A 27,858-nucleotide genomic window follows, 5' to 3' on the forward strand; every position below is an offset into this window, starting at 1 on the left:
AAAAGCTCTACAATTTCTGCCATGCTCACTGAAAACACTCACTCTTGGAACTCTGGGCCACCTGTAAAAGCCCAAGCATCCTGAAGCTGCCATGCTGGGAGGAAGCCCAGGTCACACGGGGAGGCTACATGCAGGGTCTCCATTCACAGTCCCAGCTGAGCCCAGCTTTTGGGCCCTCCTGCCCAGGAGCCACATTTGTGAGTGGAGCAGCCTCCAGATAATTCTAGTACCCAATCCTTCAAGTCATGGGGCCCCAGACGTGAGGAGCCCTCCTAACTCTGCCCTGAGTGCCTGATCCTCAGAACCTGTGAGCGTAATAAAATGGGCCTGTTCTGTGTCTCTAAATGTAGGTGGTCTGTTACACAGCAGTAGAGAACCGGAATGTCCCTCATTCACAAAGACTCTGGCAACACCACAGTTTCCATCTCCTTTCAGATCTGCCATCTCCTGGGGGACTTCAGTGTCACACAAATAACCTCCCATTGCCAACACTCTGGCCTCCCAGTCCTTGACCTCCTCATCCACAGCAATGTCCTCACCTAAGTCACCTGGGCTAACTCTTCCAGTGAACAAACGGCAGGGTCTAGTGGTTTTAAGGGACACTGTGAGGGCTGTTGTAAGGTAAATGGAGGCTTCCTCTTGTAGCCCCTCCAAAGGTCCTGTACCTCCCCCTGGTGTTGTCAACATGCAGGATATTGGGAAGAACTGCAGTTCACAAAGTCACCATGTCAACCTTCCTGTCAACCATAACAGGGAATTCTGTCCCCAGGGTGGGGGAAGGGCCAGGCAGGTAGCTGGAAGCAAGTCTCCCAGAGCCAGCTGCTGACCCTAGTCTCTGCGATCTGGGGAGGTACCTGGTGGAGGGCCATAGTGTGCACTGGTGAAAGGGCAGGAGGAGGGGTGTGGCCCCGGGCATAAGGGGAGGCGGCAGAGAAGGGGCCTGTGCTCAGCCTCTCTGGGCCCTGGCACAGGCACCCAAGAGTGAGGTGGGGTCACAGGGACGGCCAGATAATGGGGAGCCATGGGCCCCGGGGGCCCTACTTCCTGTTCTTCCTGCTGCTGCTGCTTCTTCCATCGCTTTTTAGAGCAGGGAGCCTTCGGTACCATGGACCTGACTGGAGAATCTTTCACGGCCTGGCCCCAGGCTCCAGGAGGTCCCACCACCGCCATGGCCCAGGATGGAGGCAGCACTGGTGCCAGGGGCAAGCAGGTCACAGATGCCAGGGCTCATTTGACCTCTACTTCATCTTGGACAAGTGAGTATCCCTTCTAGCTCTGGCCCTGGGTCACCCTCAGGAGCCACCACCTCTTTTTCACTAGGGACAGGACGCCACTCAAGGAGATGCAAGCTTCCGTCACAGAAGCAGGGCCAACCCTTTGGTCAGACCAGACCTAGGCCTCCTGTTTTTCTGAGGCAGAAAGAATGCCCCGGCTGTCTTTTCCCTGGTGCTTCATCTCCTGGATGAGGAAAAAAGCCACCAAAGGGGTTCTGGACGATTCCCTACCCCTCCATCAGCTGGGTCAGCATCCTCATCCTCATGCCACTGCAACAGCTGATTGCTCGGACCTGCCTCTCAGCAGTTCTCAGAAGCTCACTGTGGATGTTTAGGGTTTCTGTGTTGTTTTGCTTGTTTGTTTTTTCACGCAAATAACTTCTATTTTACTGGGCCCCAGAGAGATTGCTTTGTTGCCTTTGTGGGGCATTCTAATGTCACTGCTTAGAGAAGGGCTTTGGTTGGCTGCTTCTAAGTGCTTCTTCTACAACTTGGAGAGCCACGTGGTAGTTCCTGCACTTTCAGGAACAGTTTGGTCTGTTTCAGGGTGGCCCTGGGGAAGCTGGGCTACGTATTAGGCGCCTTCTGGCTCACCAGGAAGGAAAGAGGCAAATGTTCAGCTTTGGAGAGATTGCCTTGGTTCCCTTTGCCGCTCCTCCTGCTGGGTGGGAATACTCTCTGTGCTTATTCAGTAGCAGCAGTGGTGCTATCTTCAGGAGAATGTTGCAGCACTTTCTGGCCTCCAAAGCCCTTCCCCTGCACTCCTGGCACCTCACCACAATCCTGGGCTGTGCGTAGTGCAGGTATTTTTCTATCTGGTTCCTGGACAAGGGTGGCTCCTGGAGGTTGGGGAAGCATCCAGAGACAGCTGGTGTGACAAGACTCCGGCTTCCTGTGCTGCACTCTTTCCAGTATCGCAGGTTGAAGTTCCTCTGATTTTTCTCATTCCCCCTGGATACTGATGCTTAGGGGACGTGTACCCCAGCCCACCAATTCCTGTGGTTTGTGGCTGCTCTGCTACTCTTGTGGAAGGAGCAACTCAGTTCTGGAGACAGGCAGACTCCACTCACTAGCCACATAGTCATGGGCAAGTTGCTTCATCATTCTGTGCCTTCGTGTCCCCCATCTGTAAAAAGGGTATCTTCATTTTCACCTTGCCAAGTGTGATGAGGATGAAGGGAGAATTTGCAGGTCAGAGGCGGTGACAGAGGATGGGGATGAAGGGACCTGCCAGGCAAGGCAGAGCCACAGGCTGGAAACTCACAGGAACTGCAGAGGCCCTGATGTAATCCCAGACAGACTGGATGAGGGGGAATGCAGAGGGGGTGCCTAAGAGTGGATGTAAAGGGAGCAGACAAAAGCAACCTTAATGAGTCTTCCTAACAAGGCTGGGAGTAAAGGGTATTGCCCCATTCTAAGGAGGAGGCAATGAGCCAGGTCATGGCCAGGGAATGACCCACCACAGCCTCCAGATAGACATCCATGGCGCTGAATTGAAACTCTGGATTTTGTGACTCCAAAGCCCATCCAAAGACCACGCAGCTGGGCGGGACCCTGAGAATCTTGCAGTAGTCCTCCAGGCAGAAACAACATCTACTGCCTACAGGCAGGCTCTTTGGTCATTAGCGTTCAGCTTATTCATGAGACTCATTCTTCATTTGTTCATTCATTGGATTGAGCTGGAAGAAAATGAATCAGCCTCCCATGCGCTCCTATTCTTGGCCAGGTGACCTTTGAGGGCTCTAAGTGGGAGTGACCCCTTGTATTTTTTGAGTAATTTTTTAATTGTGGGAAAACATACATAACAAAAATTTACCATTTTTAAGTGTACAATTCAGTGGCGTTAAGTACATTCACAGTGTTGTGCAACCACCACCATCTATCTCCAGAAATGTTTCATCATTGCGTATTGAAACTCTATTCTCAGCCGGGAGCAGTAGCTCCCTCCTGTAATCCCAGCAATTTGGGAGCCAAGGCAAGAGGATCGCTTGAGTCTAGGAGTTCAAGATCAGCCTGGGAAACATGCAAAATCCTGTTTACACAAAACATACAAAAATTAGCCAGGCATGGTGATGTGTGCCTCCACTCCCAGCTACTCAGCCTGAGCTGAGGCAGGAGGATCGCTTGAGCCTGGGAGGTCAAGACTGCTGTGTGTCAAGATTACACCACTGCACTCCAGCCTGGGCGACAGAGTGAGACCCTGTCTCAAACCCCATCCCCACCAAACCCCAAAAAACCTCTATTGCCATTAAACAATAACTCCCCATTCCTCCCTTCCCCAAGCCCTAGTGACTTTTAGTGTATTTTCTCTATCTATGAGTTTGCCTATTGTAGGTACTTCATGTAAGGGGAGTCACACAATATAATCAAGCAAACATATAATATTTGGCCTTTTCTGTCTGACCTTTTTCACTTAGCATAATGTTTTCAAGGTTATCCCATGTTGTAGCATCCATCAGAATTTCATCCCTTCTATGGCTGAATAATATTTCTCTGTATGTATATGTACCACATTTTCTTTATCTTTTTTTTTTTTTTTTTTTTTTTTGAGTTGGAGTCTCATTGTGCCGCCAGGCTGGAGTTCAGTGGTGCGATCTCGGCTCACTGCAACCTCTGCCTCCCAGTTTCAAGTGATTCTCCCTGCTTCAGCCTCCTGAGTAGCTGGGACTACAGGGGCGTGCCACCACGCCAGGCTAATTTTGTATTTTTTAGTACAGAGAGGGTTTCACCATATTGGACAGGCTGGTCTTGAACTCCTGACCTCGTGATCCCCCCGCCTTGGCCTTCCAAAGCGCTGGGATTCCAAGTGTGAGCCACCACACCTGGCCTGTTTGTCTTTTCATCTGTTGATGGACACTTGGGTTGCTTCTGCCATTTGGCTATTGTGAATAATGCTGCTATGAACACTGGTGTATACGTATCTCTTGGAGTCCCTGCTCTCACTTCTTTTTGGTATATACCTGGGAGTGCAATTGATGGATCCTATGGTGATCCTATGTTTAGCTTTCTGAGGAAATGTCAAGCTGTTTCCCACAGTGATTGCACCATTTTGCATTCCCACCAACAAAAGCCCAACATTGTTTTTTTCTGGTTTTTGATAATAGTCACCCCAATGGGTGTGAAGTTGTATCTCCTTGCGGCTTTCATTGGCATTTCCCTAGTGACTATTGATGTGGAGCAGATGCTTTCATGTGCTTATTGGCCATTTGCATATCTTCTTTGAGGAAATGTCTATTCAAATCCTTTGCCCATTTTTTTTGTTGCATTTTTTTGTTGTTTCTTTTTCGTTGTTGTTGTAGGAGTTCTTTGTATATTCTGGATATTAATCCCTTATCAGGTATATGAGTTGTAAATATTTCCTCCCATTCTGCAGGTTGTCTTTTCACTCCCTTGGTAGTGTCCTTTGATGCACAAAAGTTTTTAATCTGGATACAGTCTCAACTTTTCTATTTTTAATTTTGTTGCCTGTGTTTTTGGTGCCATATCCAAAAAAATCCCCAAATCTGATGTCATAAAAGTTATGTTTTCTACTAAGAGTTTAAAAGTTTTAGCCTTTACATTTAGGTCTTTGACCCATTTTGAGTTAATTTCTGTAATGGTTTACAGAAGGGTCCAACTTCATTCTTTTGCACATAGACATCCAATTTTCCCTGCACCATTTCTTGAAACTACTGTTCTTTCCCACACTGAGTGTTCTTAGCACACTGGTTGGAAATCGTTTGACCGCAGACATGACAGGTTATTTCTGAGCTCTCTATTCTGTTCATTGCTCTACATGTCAGTCCTTATGTCAGTGCCATAATAGTTTGATTACTGTAGCTTTGTAATAAATTCTGAAATCAGGAAATGTGTATCCTCAATCTTGTTCTTCTTTTTCAGATTTTTTTTTGTTATATGACTAATGTCCCTTGAAATTCCATAAGAAATTTACTGAAAATTTTTTTTATTTCTGCAAAAAAATGCTGTAGAGATTTTGATACAGATTAGTGTTATCTTAACAATATTATTATTGTGCCTTCTGATTCATAAGCATGCAATATCTTTCCATTTATTGTGTCTTTAAATTCTTTCAGCAATGTTTTATAGTTTTCAGTATATGTTTCTTTTGCTTCCTTGTTTAAATTTATTCTTCAGTATTTTGTTCTGTTTGATGCTATCATAAATGAAACTTTTTTGGTTGATTTTCCATATTTAGATTGTTCATTGGGGGCTTTTCCAACCAATACATTCTCTCCCATTTCCACTCTACACAGTGCCCCACCTAACCTGATCAGCCACCTGGATGGCCAATAAAAGCCCCACATCCCAGGAAGCTCCTCAGTCCCAGGCAGATGGGGCTGGGTGGTCACCTTATGCTGACCACTCAACTGGTGAAACTCACGACCTCGGATGATCCAGTGGCCACTGGGGGTGTACCCCAGCCTCAGCTGTGCTGGGGTCAGGAGAGCTTGTTAAGAGCCTGCTGGGAGGCTGGGGGCGGGGCAGACACTTGCCCATCAGAGAGATACACTCATCTCCCTGACCCACGTCTCCTTTTGTTTTAGGTCTGGCAGCGTGAACAATAACTGGATTGACCTTTATATGTGGGTGGAGGAAAGAGTGGCGAGGTTCCAAAGGTACGGATCTCCGCATGGCAGCCTCCCCTGAGCTGCAGAGAGCTTTTCCTCTGGAAGGCAGGCAGAGGGCACATCCCATCAGATGGGGTGGGCGTGGGAGTCCTTCAGTGGGGGACACAGAGCACAAGGTGGCATTCTGAAGCAGGAATGAGGCCAGCGCTCATTGGTTCCATGGGGTCTCAGCGGCCTTGGCTGGCTCCTGCCTGTGAGCCCAGACATATGGCAGGGGAGGCAGTTTGCCCTTGGGGACATCACACTCTGGGAAGGGACAATAGGCAGGGAAACCGATGACTCAGTCCTGGAACTCTGGGTTACACAGTGCTGAGGGTTCAAGTAGGGGACAAAGAACTCACAGGGAAGGTTAAAGGAAAAAGCAGAAACTCCTAAGGACAAAGTCAAGGATGGCTTCCAAGGATGTGGGTCTTTGAACTGGGTCTTGCAGGATGGAAAAGACAGGGGACCTGTGGTGGCGTGAGTGGTCTGACTTGGCTGGGAATGAGGTTAGCTCAGGGAGGGCTGGGAGAGGGCTGGGCAGGTCAGCTTGAGGCCAAAGCCACAGGGGCTCATTATGCCAGGCCAAGGAGCTGGGATTTCCTGCTGTGAGCCATAGAGAACCAGAGAAGGCTCTTGAGCAGGGGAGTGGCATGATCAAGATGGCACTTAAGGAAGAAAAGTCTGATGACTGTGGGTAAAATGAATGGGCAACAAGGGCAGGAGCCATGGGGAGCTCCGCTGGGGACGTATGGCAGCACTGTTGCTGAGGGCCACTGAGGGTCAGCCGGCAGGAAGGAGGGTCAGGGAGAGGAAAGGGAGGCTGTGTGCATGGCTGCCAATAGGGAGAGTCACTTGTCTGAGATGAAGGAGGAATGAGGGAGAGGAGAGGGAGGAGGAAATGGGATGAAGAGGCAAAGAATTTTCCAGTAGAAGGGAGGCCAGCTGGGAGGGCTGTGTGTGCATCTCCCTGCCTGTTCATTATAAGATATGTGTGTCTGTGTGTGTGTGTGCATGTGCCTGTGTGTGGGTGCCATGTGTTTGTGTGTTCATGTGAGTGTGTACGTGTGTGTGCCTGTGTGTGTGCGTGTGTGCCTGTGTGTGTGTGCATGTGTGTGTCGTGTGTGTGCCTGTGTGTGCATGTGTGTGTGCGCAAGTGTCTTTGGGGTGTTGGGAGTGTGGGGATGCAGTGAGTTGCCATCCTGACTCTCCCTTCTATGGAGCCCTTGTCTCCACAGGCCTCAGAGTCCTTCACTACATTTATCTCACCTCCTTGTGTCCAGCAAGGGGCTCCAAAGCGGAAGAGTTGGGGTGGGAGGTGGCGAATTGGCCTCACCACCCTGGCTTCTGAGCCGTTGCTTCTGGCTTCTCACCAGCACATGATTCCTTCACAGCCCAAATATTCGGATGTGCTTCATCGCCTACTCCACGAACGGCGAGACTGTCTTGCCACTCACTTCAGACAAGTGAGTGCTGCTTGGATCCCCCAAGGGAGGCCTGGTGAGCTTGGCCAGAGGGAGCTCCAGGGAGCTGAGGGGCTCCCGGAAACTTTGGTTGGGAGCCCGACAGCACACAGGGCAGGCCGGTCAGGGCAACTCACAGTAACCACCTGACCTTAGCCCCGGCTCCCCTGCATCCTCCTACCCATGGCTGCAAGGTTACCTGCAGGCCCCTGTGCTCCAGAAGTTCTCAGCCTCCCCTACTTCACGCTCCCCTGCCCTCTCTCTGCCCTGCCTCCTTCCCTGAACGGTGGCTGTGAGGATTCCCGGGGTGCAGGGACTGGTGGGGGGTGGGGGTGTCCTGTGAACACACACATGTGCTGGCTGCTGCTCTGTGCCTGTTCCCCTTGCCCTGACCAGTGCGGGAGGGAGTCAGGGTCAAAGCTGGTGGTGGGAGTAGTGGGACTTTAGTGCAGGGATGCTGGCAGGCCCAGACTGGGGAGCCCCTGGGTGGGGTTCTGAGCTCTGGGGCAGGCTGGGAAAGTGGAGGGAGGCAGGAGGAACAAGCTTAGGCGGCTGGAGCCCAGGCCCAGCAGGGGGCACAGCAGAGTTCCTGTTTGGCCGGAGGTGAGGGCACTTCCAATGCACATGCCCGGAACTGGGCCCAGAGGAGATGAAGCACAGAAGAGAGGTAAGGACACTGAGGACTGGATGGGGGACTGGGCCCCACTTGCAGCTTTGAGGGAATACAGGATAGAGGAGCTTGAGTCTGTGTGTCCTGCGCTGTGGGTTTGTCAGAGAGACTGGGTGGGTGTGAGGTGGTAAAAAGCAAGTCTATGGGGGAGGACTGTGGCGGGTGACCCAGATGGGGAGTGGGGTTTGGGCATGGCCAGAGGAAGGCCAGGCCGTGGCCTCTTCTGGGTATGGATGGGTCTGGCCTCCTCCCCTCCTGGGCTGGGCAGGCAGGGCTCTTAGAGCTCTGGCCATGGCAAGGACTCTTCTGCCCGCAGTGGGAAGCCATCCTTCAGGGTCCATGCTCTGCCCAGCCTTGCTGTGCAGGCTCAGCCTGTCACATTGGATTAGCCTGACCCTAAGTCCGTGGCCTGTCCCAGTCCTGCCACCAGAGCCAGTCCTGGCTGCCCCAGCCCATTCTGTCTGCTTTAACAGCAGCTGACAGGCCACATCCCCCGGCCAGTCCACAGATCAGTGTTCAGCCCCTGCATGCACAGCCGTCAGGGCTGCCTCTCCAGCCTTTGGTCTTTTTGTTTCAGGGGCACAGAAAGTCAAGGAGGCCAGACACTCTAAGCAGATTTGCTACTTCCTGTATCAGGGTAAAGATAGAGCAGGAGACTGAGTCAGGGTCAGGGGTCTGGGGCCATCGGGCTGGGTGCAGGGCTGGTGGCTTAGCAGGATGACTTTTCCCAAATGCAGCCCTACCTGTTAAAGGACGGAGTGCTCAACACAAGAGCATCCTTGTTAGGGTTAGAATTTGGATTAGAGTTAGAGTTAGGAATGTCAACCTCATTGTCAGTGGCTGACTCTCAGTTGCCCATCCCTGGTTCAGGGTTAGGGTTAGGGTTAGGAATATCAGCCCCATTGCAGTTCCTGACTCATAGCTGCTCATCCATAGGAAGCTCCCACTGTCACCAGAGATGGTCCAAGCAGGGCCCTGGTGAAGTTCCCCAGGCCTGCATTCTCTGTATCTGAGATGAGCTCAGAAGGGCTTGAAATCTCTGGTCAAAATCACAATGAGGAATGAGCCGGACAAAGCCCTTGCCTGGCCCCTCCTTCATCCAGGAGGCCTTGCACAAAGAACAGTGGCTCCCGGAGAGCTTGGGAGCTGATTTTTAACAGTCAATGTCTTTCCAGGTCAACCACCTTTTTTTATTTTTTTCAGGAATAGAATAAAAAACAGTCTTGGCCAACTTCAGAAAAGTGTGCCTGAAGGGCACACATCCATGCAGGCAGGATTTAGAAAGGTATAGACCCCTTGATCTCCTAACCCTAACCCTCACCCTAACCCTAACCTACAAAATCTTAGAGCATCAGTGGGATCATCTCACTGTCCAGGCTCAATATTTCTTCATTTTCTTGCAGGCAATTCAACAGATCGAAAGTTTCAACTCTGGAAGTAAGCACCTGCCGTCCCCATGGTGGTCCTATAGGGGGAACAGAGCTGGGCGTGAGCCTCAGAGAGCTCTGTGTGCAGACTCTACAAGGCCACACCTGCCCTGCCTCTTGGAGCAAGTTGCTCACCTGCTCTGAGCTCCAGCTCCCTCCCTGGTGCAATGAGCATAGTAAGCCCCCGCCCCATGGAGTTCTGAGAACTGTGTGGGATCCTGTGTGTGCAGTTCTGGTGCTCATAACCCTGAGGTACTTGTCCTCCAGCTGGGCTGTGTGAAAAGGACAAGGGAAGAGCCAAGGGGTTTGCCCCCTTGCACACACCTTAGTCTTTCTCCTCCCTTGCATGTCTCCCCTCCGAGTGACTTGCATTCCCTGACCCTGTCTCATATGGTACAGAAGGCTGTCCAGGGCCCCCGACTTCCCTCCCCACTGTGTCGCTGTAGCTCTTGTCAGGAAAAGGCAGGGCTGGAGAGGAAAGGCGTTGAGGTGGCTGTGGGGTCCCCTGGCCAGGTGCCACTGACCTGGAGTCCTGAACTCCTGGGCCCAGAGATACCGGCAGGGCTACCTGCAGGCTCTGCTCACAGCAAGACCCGGCCCCCTGGGAGCCTCCCTGAGCCTGTCTCTTACAGGAGGGCCCAGCAGCTCCTCCCTCTGCCCGTGGGACAGGCCTGTGGTTGTGGACTCCTGACTGGAGCTGCCCTCAGGCAGAGGTGGTGCAGGCCTCTAGTGGGTGAGGGTTCAGGCAGCCTGGTGTGAAAGACCCTGCCCCTCTCAGCCCCTCCACTGTAAAATGGGTGCTGGGCTGAGACCTCCCTGACTCTAGGGGGTCTCTGGGTGGCAGGTGCTTGGGTCTTGGCAGCCTCTCCTCTGGAGGATGAGGTGGGGGCACCTGGCCATGCCCTGGAGTGGGCAGCACTGTGGGCCCAACCACCTGCAGGGGTTCCGGAGCTTCTGGAGGTCACTCCTGGTGCCTTTGCTGAGCAGGCCACTCTTTGCTTCATCTACAGACAAGGTTCCCAGCATGATTATTGCTATGACCAATGGAGAACTGGTGGCACATGCATTTCAGGACACTCTCAGAGAAGTGAGTCCAGTTCATACTTACCAGCATTTTGCTCCATGTATTTTGATGACCAATATGCAATGCCTTCTTTCCCTTAGGCTCAAAAGGCTCGGAAACTGGGGGCCAACGTTTACACCCTGGGTGTGGCTGATTATAAGCTGGACCAGGTAATTCCAAACAGGTAACCAGGCGCCACTTTCAAGCCTAGTGGGGAAAGGCGTCCCAGGTGGCTTTCCCAGGGCCACCCCGAGGACGGTTGTCTAAGCTGCCCCAAGTGAGTTGGGCCAACCCATGGCCACTGCAGAAGTGATTGACAGCGTGTTGTATAAATCCCACCATGCCAGCGGGGAGGGTGGAAGAGCTCCCTGCTCCCTAAGAGTGGGCTGCTGGCTGGAGAAGACTGCGACATTCAGAGCCTGACATTCTGCTGCCCCCAAAGCATGGGGGCAAGACACTGTCTCCTGGGCTGGGGGTCTGCTGCATCCTCACCTCTTGGCGGGGAGTCCAAGCCAGCTCTGCTCTCTGTAGTTAACAGCAATTGCAGACAGCCCTGGCCACATGTTTGCAGTGGAGAATGGCTTCAAGGCCCTGAGAAGCACCACTGATGCTGTGAGTGGGCGGAGGTGAGGGGCTGGGGACTTGGATCCTGTGGCTGGAAGCCCACTCTCCCTGCCCTGCCCCACCCCTCCTGTGTTCCAGCTCACGTCAAAGGTCTGTCTTGATGTGACATCGGTGGAGCCTTCCTCTGAGTGTGTAGGAGGTGAGAGCTGCGGAGGCCCTGCGGTTGCCAAAGGGTGGTGTGCATGAGTGCATGCGTGTATGGAGTGTGTGCATTTGTTTGGTATGTGTGGGGAAGGATGTGTGTGGGGAGTGTGTGAGTGTGGTGTGTGTATGTGGTGTGTATGTGTTTGGTGTGTGTGGTATGTGTGTATGTAGTTTGTGTGGGTGCAGTATGTGTAGTATGTCTGGGAAGTTGTGCTGTGGGAGGCTTGATGTGTGTGAAGTCTGCGGGAGAGGGTAATATGTGGTCTGTGTGCTGTGGAAATGTGTGTGAGATTGTGTGGGGTGTGTATATGTGCTGTGAGTGTGGTGTGTGTGGGGTGTGCATGAGTGATGCATCTGTGTGTGTTGTATTGGGTGTATGTTGTGTGGGAGCTGAGGTGCTGTGTAATATGTATGTGGGGGTGTGAGTGTACGTAGGGAGCATATATGCGTGTGTGTGTGTGGTGTATGTGCACTGTGTGTGTGTGGCATGAGTGGGGGTCTTGTGGGAGTGTGTGGGAAGGTTGCCTGGTGTGTGGAAGGCTGCTGGTGTGTGGGAAGGGTGTCTGGTGTGCAGGTATGTGGTGTCCAGTGTGTGTTTGTGTCATATGGGGAGTTGGGAGTGTGTTGCTGATATGTGTGGTGTGTGTGTGGGATGTGTGGTATGTCTTTGGTAATTTTGGTGTATGTGTGTTTGCTATTTATGTGTGTGTGTGGTGTGTGGGTGTGTGTGCTTCGGGTGTGTGGTGTGTGGTGTGATGTGTGTGGTATGGGGTGGGTTGAGTGTGTTTGTGGTCCAGTGTGCATGGGTGGGTGGGTGTGGATGTGTGGTCCACATGGGTGTGAATGTGAGTGTCTATTGGTGTGGGGGGAATATGCGGGGGTGGTGGTGTGAGTACTTGTGTACAATTAGTGTGTTGTAACCTCACAACAGTAAGTTTAACCCTAAAGCAAGAAAAGACATGTGTGAGAAGCTCTCAGGGAAACACCAGCAAATGGCATGGAGTAGCAGCTAACCCAGACCACAGGGCAGGAGCAGCCAGGGCTCCTCCCAGGAAGGCCAGGCAGGTGCAGGAGCTGAAATGTCTGTGTAATTTACCACATCAACAAAATGGGAAACAGGAACCAAGCGGTTATCTCAGGGGATGAAGAACAAGAAGTGGGGGCGTCAACATCCCACAGCACCCTGTGAGCAGAAGGAAACCTCCATAGCCCAACAAAGGCGTCCACACAAACACCCTCGGCTCACCTCAGTCCCACAGGATCAACCCCAGTGCCTGTCCATGCTGTCTGGGATGTAGCGAGGATGCCCTCTTACCAGCTGGGGTCCCAGCATGGGTTGTGACAGTCCTGTGTGGGGCTCTGTGATGCCTCTGTCTGTCCTGAGCTCCTCCTGAGCAGGCTGGGGGTCTGCATGGCCAGCAGTTGCACAACTGCAGCTGCTGGAGATGAAGGGAGCCCTGGGTATTATCCCTTCATGGGGACATCACGAGGCCCTTAGCAAGACCACCAGGGCCTCCAGCAGCTGGGCTCTGGCCTCCCTGTTCCTCACTGCAGGGTGCCCTGGCAGTAGGCTGTGGGGACAGACACACCGTACATGTCTGAGCTCTGCTCTCCATGGGCACACAACAAGGAGCAAATAGTCCAATTCCAGCGAGCTCCAGTGATGCCTCCCATGAACAGAAAGGACGCTGTCAGGCCTGTTATGAGTCCCAGGGCACTGGGCTGTGCAGGGACTGGCACAGGGCTGGGAGCTGGTAGGTCCCAGAAACAGGAGCTGTGCTGACACTTCCATGATTGGTCCTGGGCTCTGTCCCCAACCCTGCCTCTCCCTCATGCAGAGCTGAGGGTAGGGGTGGGGTAGACAGAGCTCCCCTCTGTGCAGCTCTGTGCTGCAAGGAGAGAGAGAGGCTGTCTGGAGAAAGAGAAAGGGATTCAGCTCTAGTGCTCTGGGGCTTTGGGACCAGGGTGCTCCCCTTCAAGGAAGGCAGCTTGTCAGAGGCAGCATCAGCACTGAGGCTGAGGCTCAGGATGGCTGGGCTTAGACATGCAACATGGAGAGGTAAGGAGCAGAGCCCTCAAGGCAGAGGAGCAAGGGAGGATGCCAGGGCACAGCCAGCTCTTCTAGTAGCTGGGATGTGATTGCCTGAATCACAGGGTGTGGAGACCCCAGGAGCCTGGCAGGGGACGGTCTGGTGTGCAGGCTGGGTGGAGGGACTGGATCCTGCCAGCAGTGCAGAGCATCTCTGGAGGGTGTGAGCTGGGAGGGAAGATGGTCCTGGGAGGACTAGATTTGGGGATGGGCGGAGCCAGGGAGAGCAGGCTAACACACTTGGGTTGTAGTAAGAAGGAAGCCTGAATCCCTGAACAGGTAGCAGGAGCCCAATCAGGCAGGGAGGAGGGTGGACAGGCAGCTGCAGACACAGGTGGCTCAGGACAGGGTCTGAGGGAGCACAAGGGGAAAGTAAACATCATCCTGGATGGGAACTAGCAGGGCAGGGGCAGGAGAGGGCAGGTCCCAGGATGGGGTCTAGAGGGGAGAAGGGCCCCTCTCACTAAGAGAGAGACCATCTCCATAAGGGAATCCAGCATTTGAGGCATTTGTCACTCACATGCCCAAGGGGAGGCTTTATGCATGAATGACAGGTTCAAGCAAGCTCAAAGTCTGCACGCTCTGGGGAACACCTGTGAGGAATGGAGGGTTTCTTTGGGACCATCAGGCTGAGACTGGCCTGACAGGGGACCCCTGGGATTCCAGGCAGCCTGGGAAGGGTGACCTCGAGTAGAGAAGGAGCTGAACAGGCCCCAAGCCAGGGAAACCACAAGCATTGATGGGCTGCTGCTCCTGCCGTGGTATGTGGGCATCATCAGCGCCACATCACAGATGGGGAGGTCAAAGCAAAGTAGCATATGCCCACTGGCATCCTGGGATCCTGCTGCAACCCTCCAGCCACAGGTGCCAAAGGGGATGCAGTTACAGTCCGCATGCTTGCAGAGCAGGGATGGGCACATCTAGAAGGACAGGGCACTTCCCACAATGGGCTCAGCTTTCTGCCAGGACATGACCAGAAAGACCAAGCAGGGTGGTCACTTTAGCTGGGAGCAAGGATAAGGGGCTTCCTGGAGGAGGCCACTCTGGAGCTGAGTCTGAAAAGGTGAGCGGCAGTTCACTGGGCAGACAACATTAGGAAGAACATTCCAGAAACAGAGGGCAGCCTATACAAATTGAGAAATGGGAGAGCTGAGCAGCTCTGAGAAAGATTGTTATCTAATTGCCTGCCTGCTAAGCCCCAAGAGAACAGCCTTGGGGAAACCTAACAATTCTCCTTGAAAAGTCCAGGCTTTCAATTTGCTTTCATGCTTACAAGATGGCTTCTGGAGCTCCAGCCATCACACTCATACTCCAGGCAGGAAGACGAAGGAAAAAGGGAAATCAGCCTTCTTTAAAGCAATGCCCAACAATTCCTGTTTATACTCCATTGCCAGAATGCATTCACATGGCCATGTTGCTCAGCAAGGGAGACTGGGAAAAGGTCATTTTACAACTGAGCACATTGCCTCTCTCTTTTTTTTTAAATTTTAAGTTCCGGGATACATGTGCAGGATGTGCAGGTTTGTTACATAGGTAAATATGTGCCGTGGTGGTTTGTTGCACCACATTGCCTTTCTTAACAAAAGCAGGCTTTGTTAGTAAGGAAGACAGGAAGAATGGACTTGGGGTGACCAATCCCTGTTTGGTATTGCTGGGCCCATTTGAGAGATGGGAAAGCCATTCCCAAGAGGTTGAGCCTGAGATTGAGCCTGAGGTCAGAGGCTAGATTGAACCCCAGTCCCTTTGACCTTACTTAGAGTGACCCTGAGGGCCTTTTTGAAAGGCCCTGATCAAGTCTTCAGACAGGCTTGCCCCGATCATGAGCATAAGAAGCCAGCAGAGAGAAAGGCATTGCAGACGAACACAGAGACAATCTCTGTGTGGCTTGCAGCTGTGTGGGTGGTGAGTTGGCTACACTGGTGTGTGCCCAAGATGAAAGCAAAGCAGCTGCTTCTGCAAGACAAGAGTTTGCTCTTCCTACGGGTCTGGATCATCCTCTTCCCAAACCAAGGGAACCGTGGAGCTGCTGCCTTCTCAGCTCATCACCCACTCAAGGGTCCCTGGAGCCAGCCTTGAGGGCTGTGGTGAGCGCTCATCCCTTCCACATGCTCACTAGAGCCTTCTGTGCCATGCTGGGGCACAGAGGTAATTGGGGCCTCCTCCTATCTACCAGGGGGAAGCAAACCATTTCAACCCGAGGGCTGAGGGAGTCCAGAGTCAGAGACCAAGGGCTGCCTGGAGAGGCAGAGGGGACTTTAACGCTACAGCTGAGTCTGGAAGTAGGAGTCCAGGCTGGAGGCAGCACCCAGGGGAGAGAGGAGGAGCACAGCAAGGCCCACCCTGTGGGTCCCGATGGGTCCTGGCCCCATCCCTTGAGCCAGGCAACCGCAGCCTTCTGAGCCCAATTCCAATGCCAACACGGTGACCTTCTCTCTCTTCTCTTCCCTACAGGGGAGGTACCTCAGCTTAGCTCTTACTAAGTCCCAGTATGCACAGGCTCCCTGCTGCCCAAGGATCTGCTTTCCACACAGCCAGGAGTGCCTTTCCCTACCACAGGCTCCCTGCAGCCCAAGGATGTGCCTGAGACACAGCCGGGAGTACCTTTCCCTACCACAGGCTCCCTGCAGCCCAGGGATGTGCCTCAGACACAGCCAACACAGCAGGGAATGCCTTGCCTGCAAACAGGCTCCTTGCAGCCCAAGGATCTGCCTGAGACACAGCCTGGAGTACTTTTCCCAAGCACAGACTCTGTGCAACCCAAAGAGCTGCCTTCAACCCAGCCAGGAGTGCCTCCCCAGCACCTGCTCCTCCAGGTGCCACCTCCCCCCTGCTAGGTGCTTGAGGCCTCCCTCCAGGATGCTGCTGCTGCTGTCCCCACTGCTCAGGCACACTGCAGAACCCCCTTTGTCACTCCCCACTCAGAGCCCAACTTCTAAGGCACCAAACACCCAAGATTAACAGGCTTTTGTTGCTGAACTGGACGTATACATTGAGTCTTTTCTTATGGTCAAAGGAGTTGAATTCTTGCTGATCAACCAAAGTTGACTGTGTTTGTCACCACGGAGCTTGTCCTTTGAGTGAGCTGGATTTATACTGCCCCTGCCACGACATAGCACCCTGGTGTCGTCGGGTTGCCAGGCATGGATGCATTCCAGTCCCAACAGCCCCGAATTCATCTGTCATCAAGGGCTGGGACACATGAGGCCTTAGGCCAAATTCTCCATTCAAAAAGCCCAAAAAGTCTTTGAAATATGAATTCAATGCTGTGTCTCCCTCTCTAGCTTTTTGTTTGTTTGTTTGTTTCTTTGTTGTTGTTGTTTGAGACAGTCTCGCTCTGTCGCCCAGGCTGAGTGTAATGGTGTAATCTCAACTCACTGCAACCTCTGCCTCCTGGGTTCAAGCGATTCTCCTGCCTCAGCCTCCCGAGTAGTTGGGATTACAGGAGACTGCCACCACACCTGGCTAATTCTTGTATTTTTAGTAAAAATGGGGTTTCACCATGTTGGTCAGGCTGGTCTCAAATTCCTGACCTCAGGTGATCCACCCACCTCGGCCTCCCAAAGTGTTGGGATTACAGGCGTGAGCCACAGCACCCGGCCCCTCCCTAGCTTTTTGAAAGGAAAAATACTTGCATATCTCACTTCCTGTACTCATCTTCTTGTCCCTGGTTTCCATTTTTTGGCTACTCAAATTCTGAATGTGTCCCAGAAGGCAGTGAGGCCCTTTCTGGAAATGCTAATTATCTTCCCAGATACCCCACACCGTCCCCAAGACCAGGCAAATTTCAGGGAATCCTCCTCATTTCACTAGAAAAGATAAACTTCCCTCCTTAATCATTTGTCCCCATAGAAGAAACCACAGCCCCAACAGAGATGAGTGTCAACAGGCAGTGTCCCACTGCCCACCGTGTGTACATGGTGGCTGCATGACTGCCCAAGGTGCCACTCACACAGGCCATGGGCACCCCACATGGGGCTCCTGAGTACGTCAGGAGGGGGGAACTATGGCTGAGGTTGTCCAGTCATCCCTAATCCATCTTTGAGAGTAAATAAACGGCTCTCCACCTCCCCCATCTACTGGAATGCAATATTTATGCTTTTCCATAGCAATTCTGAAAGACAAGTACAAGTTAAAAATATACCAGGTTTGGATTTTAAACAGTATTGACTAATTTGACAGTGATAACCACACTGTCCCCCCTCCCATGTTTGTTTGTTTGTTTGTTTCTTTGTTTTAAGGCTTCAACGCAATGGCTTGCCTCTGTGTGTAGGGCTTTGGGGGCTTTCTCTGGGTCGCGTGACTTTGACCTTCAATGCTGTCATCCCGAGGAGTTACTCTTTCTTGTCCCCCTTCTCCGTCTTGCACCCTCCTGTCCTGCCGCAGCCTGGACTCCACATCTGGGTCCTGCCAGCTGCCAAGATGGGAAGCGGGCCTCTCCCACCCTTCCCCAGCCTCTTCCCTCTGTGTCTGCACATCTATCTCCCAAGCTGGTTATGAGAGGTTTTTCCAGGCACACAACGCCCTGCACAAGGTGTCGAGAGAAATGAGCCAGGTCAATGTTGAGGAAATGGAAGAGGATACTAGAGCCCCTGGGGGTGGACGGGACTCAGTCATTTGGTTTTTCCCCTTTTGTAGGCTCATTCCCTGAGCAACTGTGGGTACTCGAGAACATGCTGCCCCTCCACACTTCACTTCTCAACATTCTCCCTGGAATGGGAAGCCTGGCTTCATCAACTTTTTGTCTTGTTTTATTTTTTGGAGAGCTTCTGTATCACAAAACAAAACACCTCTGGTCCTGTAAATACAGAGATTTTCACAAAGAATCGAGCATTCCCACCTCATTGCTAGACAGGTGGAGATATCTATGACAAGGGCGCCTGGTGCCTGGTGAGCAGGTGCATGGCCTGTGTGCAGCGCAATGAGACAGGGTCCAGAGAGGTAGGATGCATGCCCGCAGGTGTGGGAAGGGAGAGCCAGCCAGACAGTGCACCCTCTGGCTCTAGACTGTCTGGCCCAGCTGCCTAATGCCTACAGCCACATACAAATGTGCCCAGAGCAGCCAAGGCAACTTTACAAGGTGCCTGGGACTGTGTATCTCTGAAGACTAAGGGAGAAAATGTTCACTGTACTCATGACACCAGGAAAAGTGTGGGAAAGCTTTCATTAGGCAGAAAGGGAGTTGAAATAACATGAAAGTGTAGAAAGACTTTATTTCTTCTGTGTTACCCACGTGGAAACATGAAGATGTTGCTTCCCATCCCTGCAACTCTGAGACCCCATAGAAGAAATGTATGTGCAATTTCATGAAGAGCTTTATGTGATCCTGGGGAAATCAACATACTTGTTTGTTAAGGGGGATTGAGAGCCTTTGGAGTTTAGCCAACATGAACTCAAGCTAGGGCCTGTCATCCTTCCTCATCCCTCAAGGGAGGAAGTCATATATTAAGAAGGTGAGCTCAGAAGGCATCGGAGGGGAGGAACCCTCCACCCTGGCCACCCACAGGGACCCTCCCAGGCTTTCTGTGTTGAACAGTGATAGCAGGGGCAGGCAGAGGGAACTTTGCCAGCCATGCTTCCATGGGCCACTCCTGCCCTGCTTCCTCCTCTCCAGCTGAGTTGATCCCCCAGGTTTGGCATCAGTCAGGGGCTCCTCATGCTAGTGAACGGAGAAAAGGGACACAGCCCTTGATCATGCAGGTGGGCTGAGTTGCAGGTGGGCTGCATTTTTAAATTTTAGATTCAGGCGGTACATTTGCATGATCGTTACATGGGTATATTGTATACTGGTGGAGACTGGGCTTCTAGTGTACCCATCACCCAGATACCAAACATTGTTTCCAATAGGTAGTCTTTCAACCCTCATCCCCCTCCCACCCTCTCCCCTTTTGGAGTCCCCAGCATCTCTTATTTCCATCTGTATGTCCATGAGTACCCATTGTTTAGTTCCCACTCATAAATGAGAACGTGCGATATTTGATTTTCTGTTTCTGAGTTAGTTCACTTAGGATAATGGCCTCTACCTCCATCACGTTGTGGCAAAGAACATGATTTCATGTTTTATGGATGCATAGTATTTCATAGTGTATATATACCACATTTTATTTATCTGGTCAACCATTGGTTCCATGACTTTGCTATTGTGAATATTGCTGAGATAAACATGCTAGTACAGGTGTCTTCTTTATATAAGGATTTCTTTTCCTTTGGATAGACACCCAGTAGTTGGACTACTGAGTCATATGGTGGTTCTATTTTTAGTTCTTTGAGAAATCTCCATGCTGATTTTCATAGAAGTTGAACCAATTTACATTCCCACCATCAGTGTATGAACGTTTCTTTTTGTCTACATCCACAACAACATCTATTGTTTTTTGACTTTTTAAAAATAGCCATTCTGACTGGTGTAAAATGATATTTCAGGGTGGTGCTAATTTGCATTTATCTGATAATTAGCAATGTTGAGAATTTTTTCATGTGTTTGCTGCTTATATTTCTTCTTTTGAGAAATGTCTTCATATCCTTTGCTCAATTTTTAATAAGGTTGCTTGTTTTTTTCTGTTTAGTTGTTTGATTTCCTTATATATTCTGGATATTAGTTCTTTGTTGGAAGCATAATTTGCAAATATTTTCTCCCATTCTATAAATTGTCTGTTTACTCTGTTGATCATTTCTTTTACTGTGCAGAAGCTTTCCAGTTTAATTAAGTTCCATTTGCCTATTTTTGTTTTTATTGCATTTGCTTTTGGGGTCTTTGTCATAAATTATTTGCCTAGGCTGATATCCACATTTTTCCTAGTTTTTTTTTCTAGGATTTTTATAGGTTCAGGTCTTGTTTGAGTCTTTAATCCATCTTGAATTAATTTTTGTTTATAATGAGATAGGATCCAGTTCCATTCTTCTGCATGTGGCTAGCCAATTTTTCCAGCACTACTTATTGAATAGGGTGTCTGTCCTTTCCCCACTGTTTATTTTTGTTGACTTTGTCAAACATCTATTAATTGTAGGTATGTAGCTTTAATTTTGGGGCTCTCTATTCTGCTTCATTGATCTACATGTCCATTTTTTGTACTAGTACCATGCTTATACTACAGCGTTGTAGTATAGTTTGAAGTCAGGCAATATGATGCCTCTGGATTTTTTTTTCTTACAATTACTTTGGCTAGTTAGGCTTTATTTTGTTTCATATAAACTTTAGAATTTTTTTTCTAGTTCTGGGAATAATAATGTTGAAAATTTGACAGGAATTTTGTCATATCTGTAGATTGCTTTAGGGAATATGGTCATTTTAACAATATCAATTATTCCAATCCATGAGCGTGAGATGTTTTTCCGTTTGCATCATCTATGGTTTCTTTCATCAGTGTTTCGTAGTTACCCTTATAGAGATCTTTCACCTCCTTGGTTAAATGTATTCCTAGCTAGTTTTTTTTTTTTTTTTTAGGTGGCTATTGTAAATGAGATTGAGTTCTTGATTTGGTTCTCAGCTTCCATGTTATTGGTGTATACAAATGCTACTGATCTTTGTACATTGATTTTTATCTCATGAAACTTTACCAAAGTTGTTTATCAAGTATAGGAGTCTACTGGAAGAGTCTTTAGGGTTTTCTAGGTATACAATCATGTCATCAGCAAACAGAGATAATTTGACTACTTCTTTTCCAGTTTGGATACCTTCTATTTCTTTCTCTTGCCTGATTGCTCCAGCTAGGACTTCCAGTACTATGTCAAATAGGAGTGGCGAGAGTGGGCACTCTTGTCTTGTTTCAGATCTTAAGGAGAATGTTTTAACTTTTCCCCATTCAGTATGATGTTGGCTATGGGTTTGTCTTATATGGCTCTTATTATTTTGAGGTATGTTCTTTCGATGTCTAGTTTATTGAGGGTTTTCGTCTATTGATCATATGATTTTTGTTTTAGTTCTGTTTATGTGGTGAACCATGTTTATTAATTTGCTGTCTTTAACCATCTTTGCATCCCTGGAATAAAGCCCACTTGACTGTGATGAATTATCTTTTTGATGCACTGCTGGATTTGTTTTAATAGTATTATTTTTTGATGATTTTTGCATGTACGTTCATAAAGGATATTGGCCTGTGGTTTTATTTTTTGTTGTGTCCTTGCCTGATTTTGGTATCAGGATGATACTGGATCCTCATCAATATTTTGGAATAGTTTCAGTAAGATTGATACTAGCTCTTCTTGTACATTTGGTAGATGTAAAAGCTGTGAATTTATCTGGTCCTGGGAAATTTGTGTGTGTGTTTTTTTTGGAAAGTTTCTTACTACTAACTCAATAATTCAATTTTCTTACCCATTATTGGTCCATTCAGGATTTCTATTTTTTCCTGGTTCAATCTTGGGAGACTTTGTGTTTCCAGGAATTTATCAATTTCCTCTGGGTTTTCTGGTTTGTGTGCATAGAAGTGTTCATAGTAGTCTCTAATGATCTTTAGTATTTCTGTAGCAGCCTAGAGTTCAGGTACTGGCTGTGATAGGGAGGGGTGGGCTGGTCCCCTGGAGCTTGAGAACAGATCACAGGACTCAGGGGGCTGGGCTTTCCAAAGGGCTCCAGGCCACAGCTGCAATGTCCAGGCATAGCAGGGTGGCTGTGCTGTGCACCTTTCACCCAGGAGGGCAGGAACCTTCGGCTGGGGCAATAAGCAATGGCAGTTGTTGGGCTCATGGCCCACTCGCACTTCTCTCCCAAAGCTGGATTTTGCTGTTAGGAGCTCAGGAAGGTTCCTGCTCCCTTCCTGGCCTGGGGCAGCAGAGGCAAGCATGTGGTGGAACGGGCTAATGGGCAGCATCTGGGGGTTGGGCTCTCAGAGGAACACTGAGCTGTGGCTGTCATGCTCAGGCAGCGGTGGGCGGTCGCACTGGCAGCCTGTCACCAAAGCAGGCAAGTCCCGTTTAGCAGAGAGGAGCAGCAGAGGAAAGCCATGCAGAGCATTGTCTACCCACTCCTCCTTACCACAGCTGCGGTATCTGTCTTTGGGGCACACGAAAGTGCCCCATTCCCTTCCATGGCAGGCAACAGTGGCTGTACCAGGCAGATCAGGGATGAAAAGCCTGTGGGATCCATGAGGCTTGAGCAGTGCCTCTACACAGTCTCCAGCAGGCTCCCTGTGTTCATCTGGAGGCCTGGGGGTGAAGAGGGGGCTCCCTGTGACTAGGATTGCAAAGGTCCATGGCGGAATTGTGAAATTTCAGAGTTCTCTCACTTGCTCACCTCTTCCCTGTGTTAGGTTGGCCCACGGCACAACCCAGGCTGACCAGCTGACCCTCAGCCAGCAGGATGGTGCGGCGCCCATTCTTCAGCCAGTACCTGGCCACCTGGGGCTTGATGGTCACCTTCTCCAAGTGTTCTCACTGAGCCACTTGACATTGATCTCCACATCAAAGTGTCCAGTATTATACATGATGGCATCATCCTTCACCTGTTCAAAGTGCTGGCCAAGGACGATGTTGACACAGCCTGTGGTGGTGATAAAGATGTTGTCCTCCTGACAGGCTTCGTCCGTGGTGGTCGGCTTATACCCCTCCATGGCAGCCTGCAGTGCACTGATGGGGTCGATCTTGGTGATGATGACGTGGGCCCTGAAACCCCACAGAGCCTGGGCACAGCCCTTGCCCATGTTGCCATAGCCTTCTACCACCGCTACCTTGCCAGCAATCATCACCTCTGTGGCCTGCTTGATGCATCTGTGAGGGACTCCCAGCAGCCACAGAGCTTGTCGAACTCACTCTTGGTGATGGAGTCATTGACATTGATGGCAGGCACCTTCAGGATCCCATTGACCTTCATCCTTTGTGGGTTGTGGACCCCAGTCATGGTCTCCTCAGAGGTGCCTCAGATGCCCAGCAAGAGCTGCGAGTACTTGGTGTGGAAGAGGTTGGCGAGGTCACCCCTATCCTCCAGAATAATGTTGAGGGCCCATCCTTGAATTACAGTGACTGCTCTATGCACCACGGGTACTCCTCGTCCTTTCGCCCTTCCATGCGTACACTGGAATGCCAGCCTTGGCAATGGCAGCCAACACATGGTCCTGGGTGAGGAAGATGTTGCTGCTGGGGCACCCAGGGTGATGAGGGTCTCAATGTGGATGGCTGTCTCCATGGTCGTGTGCAGGCAGCTGGCCATGCAGGTGCCCTCTAGCAGCTTGAAGGCCAAGTACAGCTCCTGCATGTGTATCAGGCCCAGCATCTCATTCTCCACAATGTTCAGGGCCTGGTGTCCCCAGGAGGCCATGCCAATGTCAATAACTTTGCAGGGCAGTTTGTCAGACAGGCTGGTGGCTCTTGTGATGGAGACAGGCGAAGGGGACTGGGCCTTGGTCTGGGGACAGGCACTGGGTGGGTGGCTCTGGGCAAGGTCTGTCTCTGTGTGTGTGTGTGTGTGTGTGTGTGTGTGTTTTCTATTTTCCATTTCAAGCAGATGGCCAGGCCCTTGGTATTGCACAAGTGCTTGCAGTGAGTATTAGCCAGGGTTATCCAGAGAAATAGAACCAACAGGATACATACAGGTATATGTAAGAGCAGATTTATTATAGGAATTGCATCTTGTGGTTATGGAGACCGAGAAGTCCCACGGTTTGCTATCTGCAAGCCAGAGAAACAAGAATGTCAGTGGTGTGACTCAGTCTGAGTTTGAAGGCCCAAGAATTAAAGAAGTGGGAGTGAGGTAATGGTGTAAGTCCAAATGCTATGAAATGAAAGTTAGTGTCCCCTAAAGATTCATATGTTGAAATCCTAAACCTGAAGGGATGGTATGAGGAAGTGGGAGTATGGGGAGGTGATTAGGTCATCAGGGTGGAGCCTCATGGATTGAATTATTGTCTTTATAAAAGAGGCCCCAGAAGGCTGCCTCGCCCCTTCCACCATGAGAGGACACAGAAGACATTGTTGGCCAAAAGATGCTAACAATGAACCAGAGAGCTGACTCTCACCAGAAACCTAATCTGCCTTGATATGGTCTTCCCAGCCTCCAGAACTGTTTAAAATAAATTCCTGTTGTTTAAAAATTATACAGTTCATGGTAGTTTCTTTAGAGCAGCAGAAATGGACTAAGACACAGTGGGCAACAGTGGCCTGAAGTGAAACTCTCTTCCATCTTCTGTTAAGATGGAAACTCCTGAGAGGTGATGCTCAGTGTCTCTGAATGAGGGAGTGGGCAGGGAGGTAGAGAAGGCAGAGGTCAGGGGGTTAGAGATGTAGCTTGCACATCACTGGACCCCCAAGGGGTGTCTAGATGGTGCCAGGCCCAGGGACCCAGCCTCACCATGGCCCCTGGGACTGAAGGACCCATGCAGGCTGGACACTGGGTGATCAGGGAAGCCAAGAGGACTGCCGACCAGGGGGCTTCTGGACACAAGACTTTGACCCAACCCTGGAGAAGGAGGAGCCCTTCGGGGTATGTGAAAAATCTCCCTAACTATCAAGAATTCCATTTTGAAATTATGAATCTTTTAGATGAACCACAAACCTTGCAAAAATTTTACAGACCACTTGAAAATGTGGCCCCAGCTTGGGGTGTTCACTTCTTCTATCAGCTGGAGAATTTCCATGGAAACTATAGGAAAGCCTGCCTTAGAGTTTATATGGGAGATCCCAGCCTGAGCCTGGCTACAGGCTGTGCAGAGGCAGGACCCAAGAGGAGACCAGAAGGACAGGGCTGTAGTGACTGTAGGTTGCTGGCTCATGATCACAAGGGCAGCCAGGTCTCAGCAGGACCAGACATTGGAAAGCCCACAGGACGCCTGCTTGGGGTCTCCTTCAGGTTTCCCTGCTCCCTGGGCTATGTGGCTTCAGTTCTGCCCCTTCCCTCCCTGTGCACCTGCTCCCTTCTCCCCACCTCTGCCTCTCTGTGTACTTGGCTGCTAGTAGCCCTGCAGTCTGCAGTTGCTCGTCCTCTGTTCAGATGACCCCACGGCCATGTTGCTGGGGAGAGATTCTGATCCCATAGTCTGGGTCAAGTTGTCCATTGTCCATGCCTGATCTGACCATCAAGGTCATACCATAAAATCAGGGCTGCTGCTGGATCCAGCACAGGGTATGGGGAAGTCTGAGGGTGTGGCAGTGGGTGGAGCAGGTGCCTCCAAAATTGTCTCCAGCATGTGGAGGAGCCTGCCCATCTGTGTCTCCATGAGTGGCCCCTGTCACCTGCTTCCTTCACTCCTGCTCCTGATGCTTCCACGAAGCCGAGCCACATGAGCCAGTGAGCATCCCTCTGCCACCCTCACTGCCTCAGCATCGCCCCTTCCATCAGGCCCCACTCCTGCCTGCTGCCTGCAGCCTACCCAGTGAACTCAGCTCAGAGACCAGGGCTGGGCCTGGGCAGAGGGGATGAGTGAGTCCCATGCCTTATGTGCAGGAAACGTGGGTCTGGGCTGTTAACAGCAAAGCCATTGTATTAGTCCACTAGGTGGCCAAAACAAAGTCCCACACACTGGGTGACAAAAAAACAGACATTTTTTTCTCAGAATTCTGCAGGCTGCAAGTCCAAGGTCAAGGTGTGGGGAGGGTCGTTTCCTCCGAGTCAGCCACCTTCCTCCTGTGTCCTCCCATGCTTTACCCTCTGTGCATGTCTGTTTCCTAAACTGTTCCTATAAGCACACCAGTCGTACTGGATTAGGGCCCACCCTAATGACCTTGTTTAATTTAACCTTTACAAATCCTCTCCAACCACAGTACAGCTGCATTCTGAGGAACCAGGGGTTGGGACTTTAATATATAAATTTGGGGAGGACACAATTCAGTGCATGCCTGTCTTTATCAGCAGCACTACCCTCTCTAAGTGGTAATTTCTAAAAGACAATGGGGCTCTGGGGAAAGACTCCAACATGTTATGAAGCCAAAAGGCCCCAGTTCCGGCTGGACTGCATCGTTATGGGTAGTTTGGGGGCCACAGCTGTCCAGAGTGAATGAGATTCCACACATCCTCCCTGCCCAGCACACCCGGGGGCTCCGCCATGGCTGCTCCTGCAGGATGAGCTCCAGGCATTTGATGCCATGCTGGGACAGGACCCTATGGCTCAGGCCAGCTTGCAATACCGGAGGGGACCTTGGAATCTCGTCATTTCCTCTGATGAGTGAGGAGCCAGGGTAGACCATGTGGGTGCCCTCATGGTTCTGGGGCAGTGACCCCCTGCTCATGATCCCTGTGGAGGTTCTGGGGCTCCAGGGACATCCAGGCCAGAATGCCCAGCAGTTCAGCTCATGAGTCCAAAGGTAACCTGGGAGTCTCAAACTCACGGATACAATTATTGCAACCAGAAATCCTGGTCCTTCCTTCCCTATATCCCTGCTTCTGTGGGTGGGTGGGGGCATCCCAGGAGGAAAACTCTTGCTCAGAGAGCAGATGGCCCTGGAGGTGTTTGTTTGACAGCTGGGACTCCATGAAGGAGAGGGTGGCCCCAGCTCAGGCTGTCTCAGAAATGGGAAGGAACAAAGTCTGCAGAAGCTCTACCCTGGGGCCCAGGGGACAGCAGGCACAGGGGCTGAGAGGCATCTCCCATTTACCCTCCCCCCAGGGTCTTCCTGCCTTGGTGGCCTCAGACATCAGTGGCGCAGGGGCCTCCCTGAGGACTGGGATGAAGATGAGAAGGGGGTGGTGTGCCAGTCCATTGTTCCAGGAGACACAAGTGTTACTTTTGTTTACTAGGCAGATGTTACAAACTGACTTTAAAACAATGTTTGCAGAGTCATGGAACAAATACCACGGAGCAGCACCTAGCACAGAGGAAGGCCCCTGCCCTGGGCATCTGTGGGAAACCAGGGCCCCAAGTCTGCGGTGAGCTGGTGCAGAAACTCTGAGCTGAGGAGCTAACATTATACCCATCTGCAACTGAGAGAACCTGCCAGGCTCCAGCAAAACCAAACAGGAAATTCTCCCCAGGAGACACCGTCCTCATCCAGGGGAACCAGGATTCTCATGGAAAATCATTTCCTACTGAAGAGGAGGTCAGAGGAAAAACTCCCAGGTATCCTAAAGAGAGGCAGCAGATACAAGAAACAAGGAGATTCAAAGCCCAGAGAGAATAGATTCAAAGTAAAGAGAATAGAGTGATCTAAAAGGAACATTGAAATAAGGGTGTATAAAATGTTCAAAAAAAGATAAAGGAATAAAACTATATGACAAGAACAGCTAATTATAACAAATGCAGAGTTTTAAAAGGACCAAAGTTCTAAAATGCATTAATGAAAAATGAAACACAACCAGAAAGTTCAAGACAAAAAGTGGAATAACTCCAAAGACAGATCTGAGCAGCATCTGCCCTGCAGCCCCACTGACCGAGATGGAAACCAGAAACAGGATGTTGTGTGCTGGGAGCAGATAAGGAGTGTCTAGCAGGGCAGCTCACTCCACCATCCTCAGCCCACTCCACCATGCTCAGCTCACCCCACCATCCTCAGCTCACCCCACCATCCTCAGCTCACCCCAGCATCCTCAGCTCACTCCACCATCCTCAGCTCACTCCACCATCCTCAGCTCACTCCA

The 27,858-nt window shown here is 50.7% G+C and overlaps 1 protein-coding gene and 1 pseudogene across 9 annotated transcripts; one reads left to right on the plus strand and one right to left on the minus strand.

The window, feature by feature from the left end:
* On the plus strand, window positions 1-27,236 carry LOC104004318 (anthrax toxin receptor-like). 9 transcript variants are annotated; one of them, XM_054660096.2, is made up of 13 exons: window positions 74-346; window positions 436-621; window positions 1,086-1,256; window positions 5,819-5,890; window positions 7,276-7,347; window positions 9,218-9,299; window positions 9,418-9,451; window positions 10,452-10,528; window positions 10,606-10,674; window positions 11,036-11,116; window positions 11,207-11,267; window positions 15,253-15,445; window positions 15,813-16,342. In XM_054660096.2, exons 2-12 carry the CDS (start codon window positions 530-532, stop codon window positions 15,435-15,437), a joined length of 996 nt encoding a protein of 331 aa, XP_054516071.1. In that variant the 5' UTR covers window positions 74-346; window positions 436-529; the 3' UTR covers window positions 15,438-15,445; window positions 15,813-16,342. The 9 variants fall into 9 exon arrangements, with proteins under 9 accessions (XP_063636717.1, XP_063636715.1, XP_063636712.1 ...); XM_063780645.1 differs by lacking the exon at window positions 11,036-11,116 and having other exon boundaries at window positions 41-197; XM_063780642.1 differs by lacking the exons at window positions 15,253-15,445; window positions 15,813-16,342 and adding an exon at window positions 12,204-13,061 and having other exon boundaries at window positions 48-346.
* On the minus strand, window positions 22,184-23,851 carry LOC107966690 (adenosylhomocysteinase-like; annotated as a pseudogene).
* Window positions 27,237-27,858: the final 622 nt, after the last annotated feature.

This window comes from Pan troglodytes, chromosome 8 (genome assembly GCF_028858775.2).
Source record: "Pan troglodytes isolate AG18354 chromosome 8, NHGRI_mPanTro3-v2.0_pri, whole genome shotgun sequence".
Classification (NCBI taxonomy): Eukaryota; Metazoa; Chordata; class Mammalia; order Primates; family Hominidae; genus Pan; species Pan troglodytes.

Excerpts from the sequence above, each read along its gene's own strand:
- LOC104004318 (XM_063780642.1), top strand. The coding sequence starts at position 530 with ATGTCCTCACCTAAGTCACCTGGGCTAACTCTTCCAGTGAACAAACGG. Across the intron at positions 10,529-10,605 it reads TTCAGGACACTCTCAGAGAA|GCTCAAAAGGCTCGGAAACT; the intron begins GTGAGTCCAGTT and ends TCTTTCCCTTAG. Across the intron at positions 11,117-11,206 it reads TGAGAAGCACCACTGATGCT|CTCACGTCAAAGGTCTGTCT; the intron begins GTGAGTGGGCGG and ends CCTGTGTTCCAG.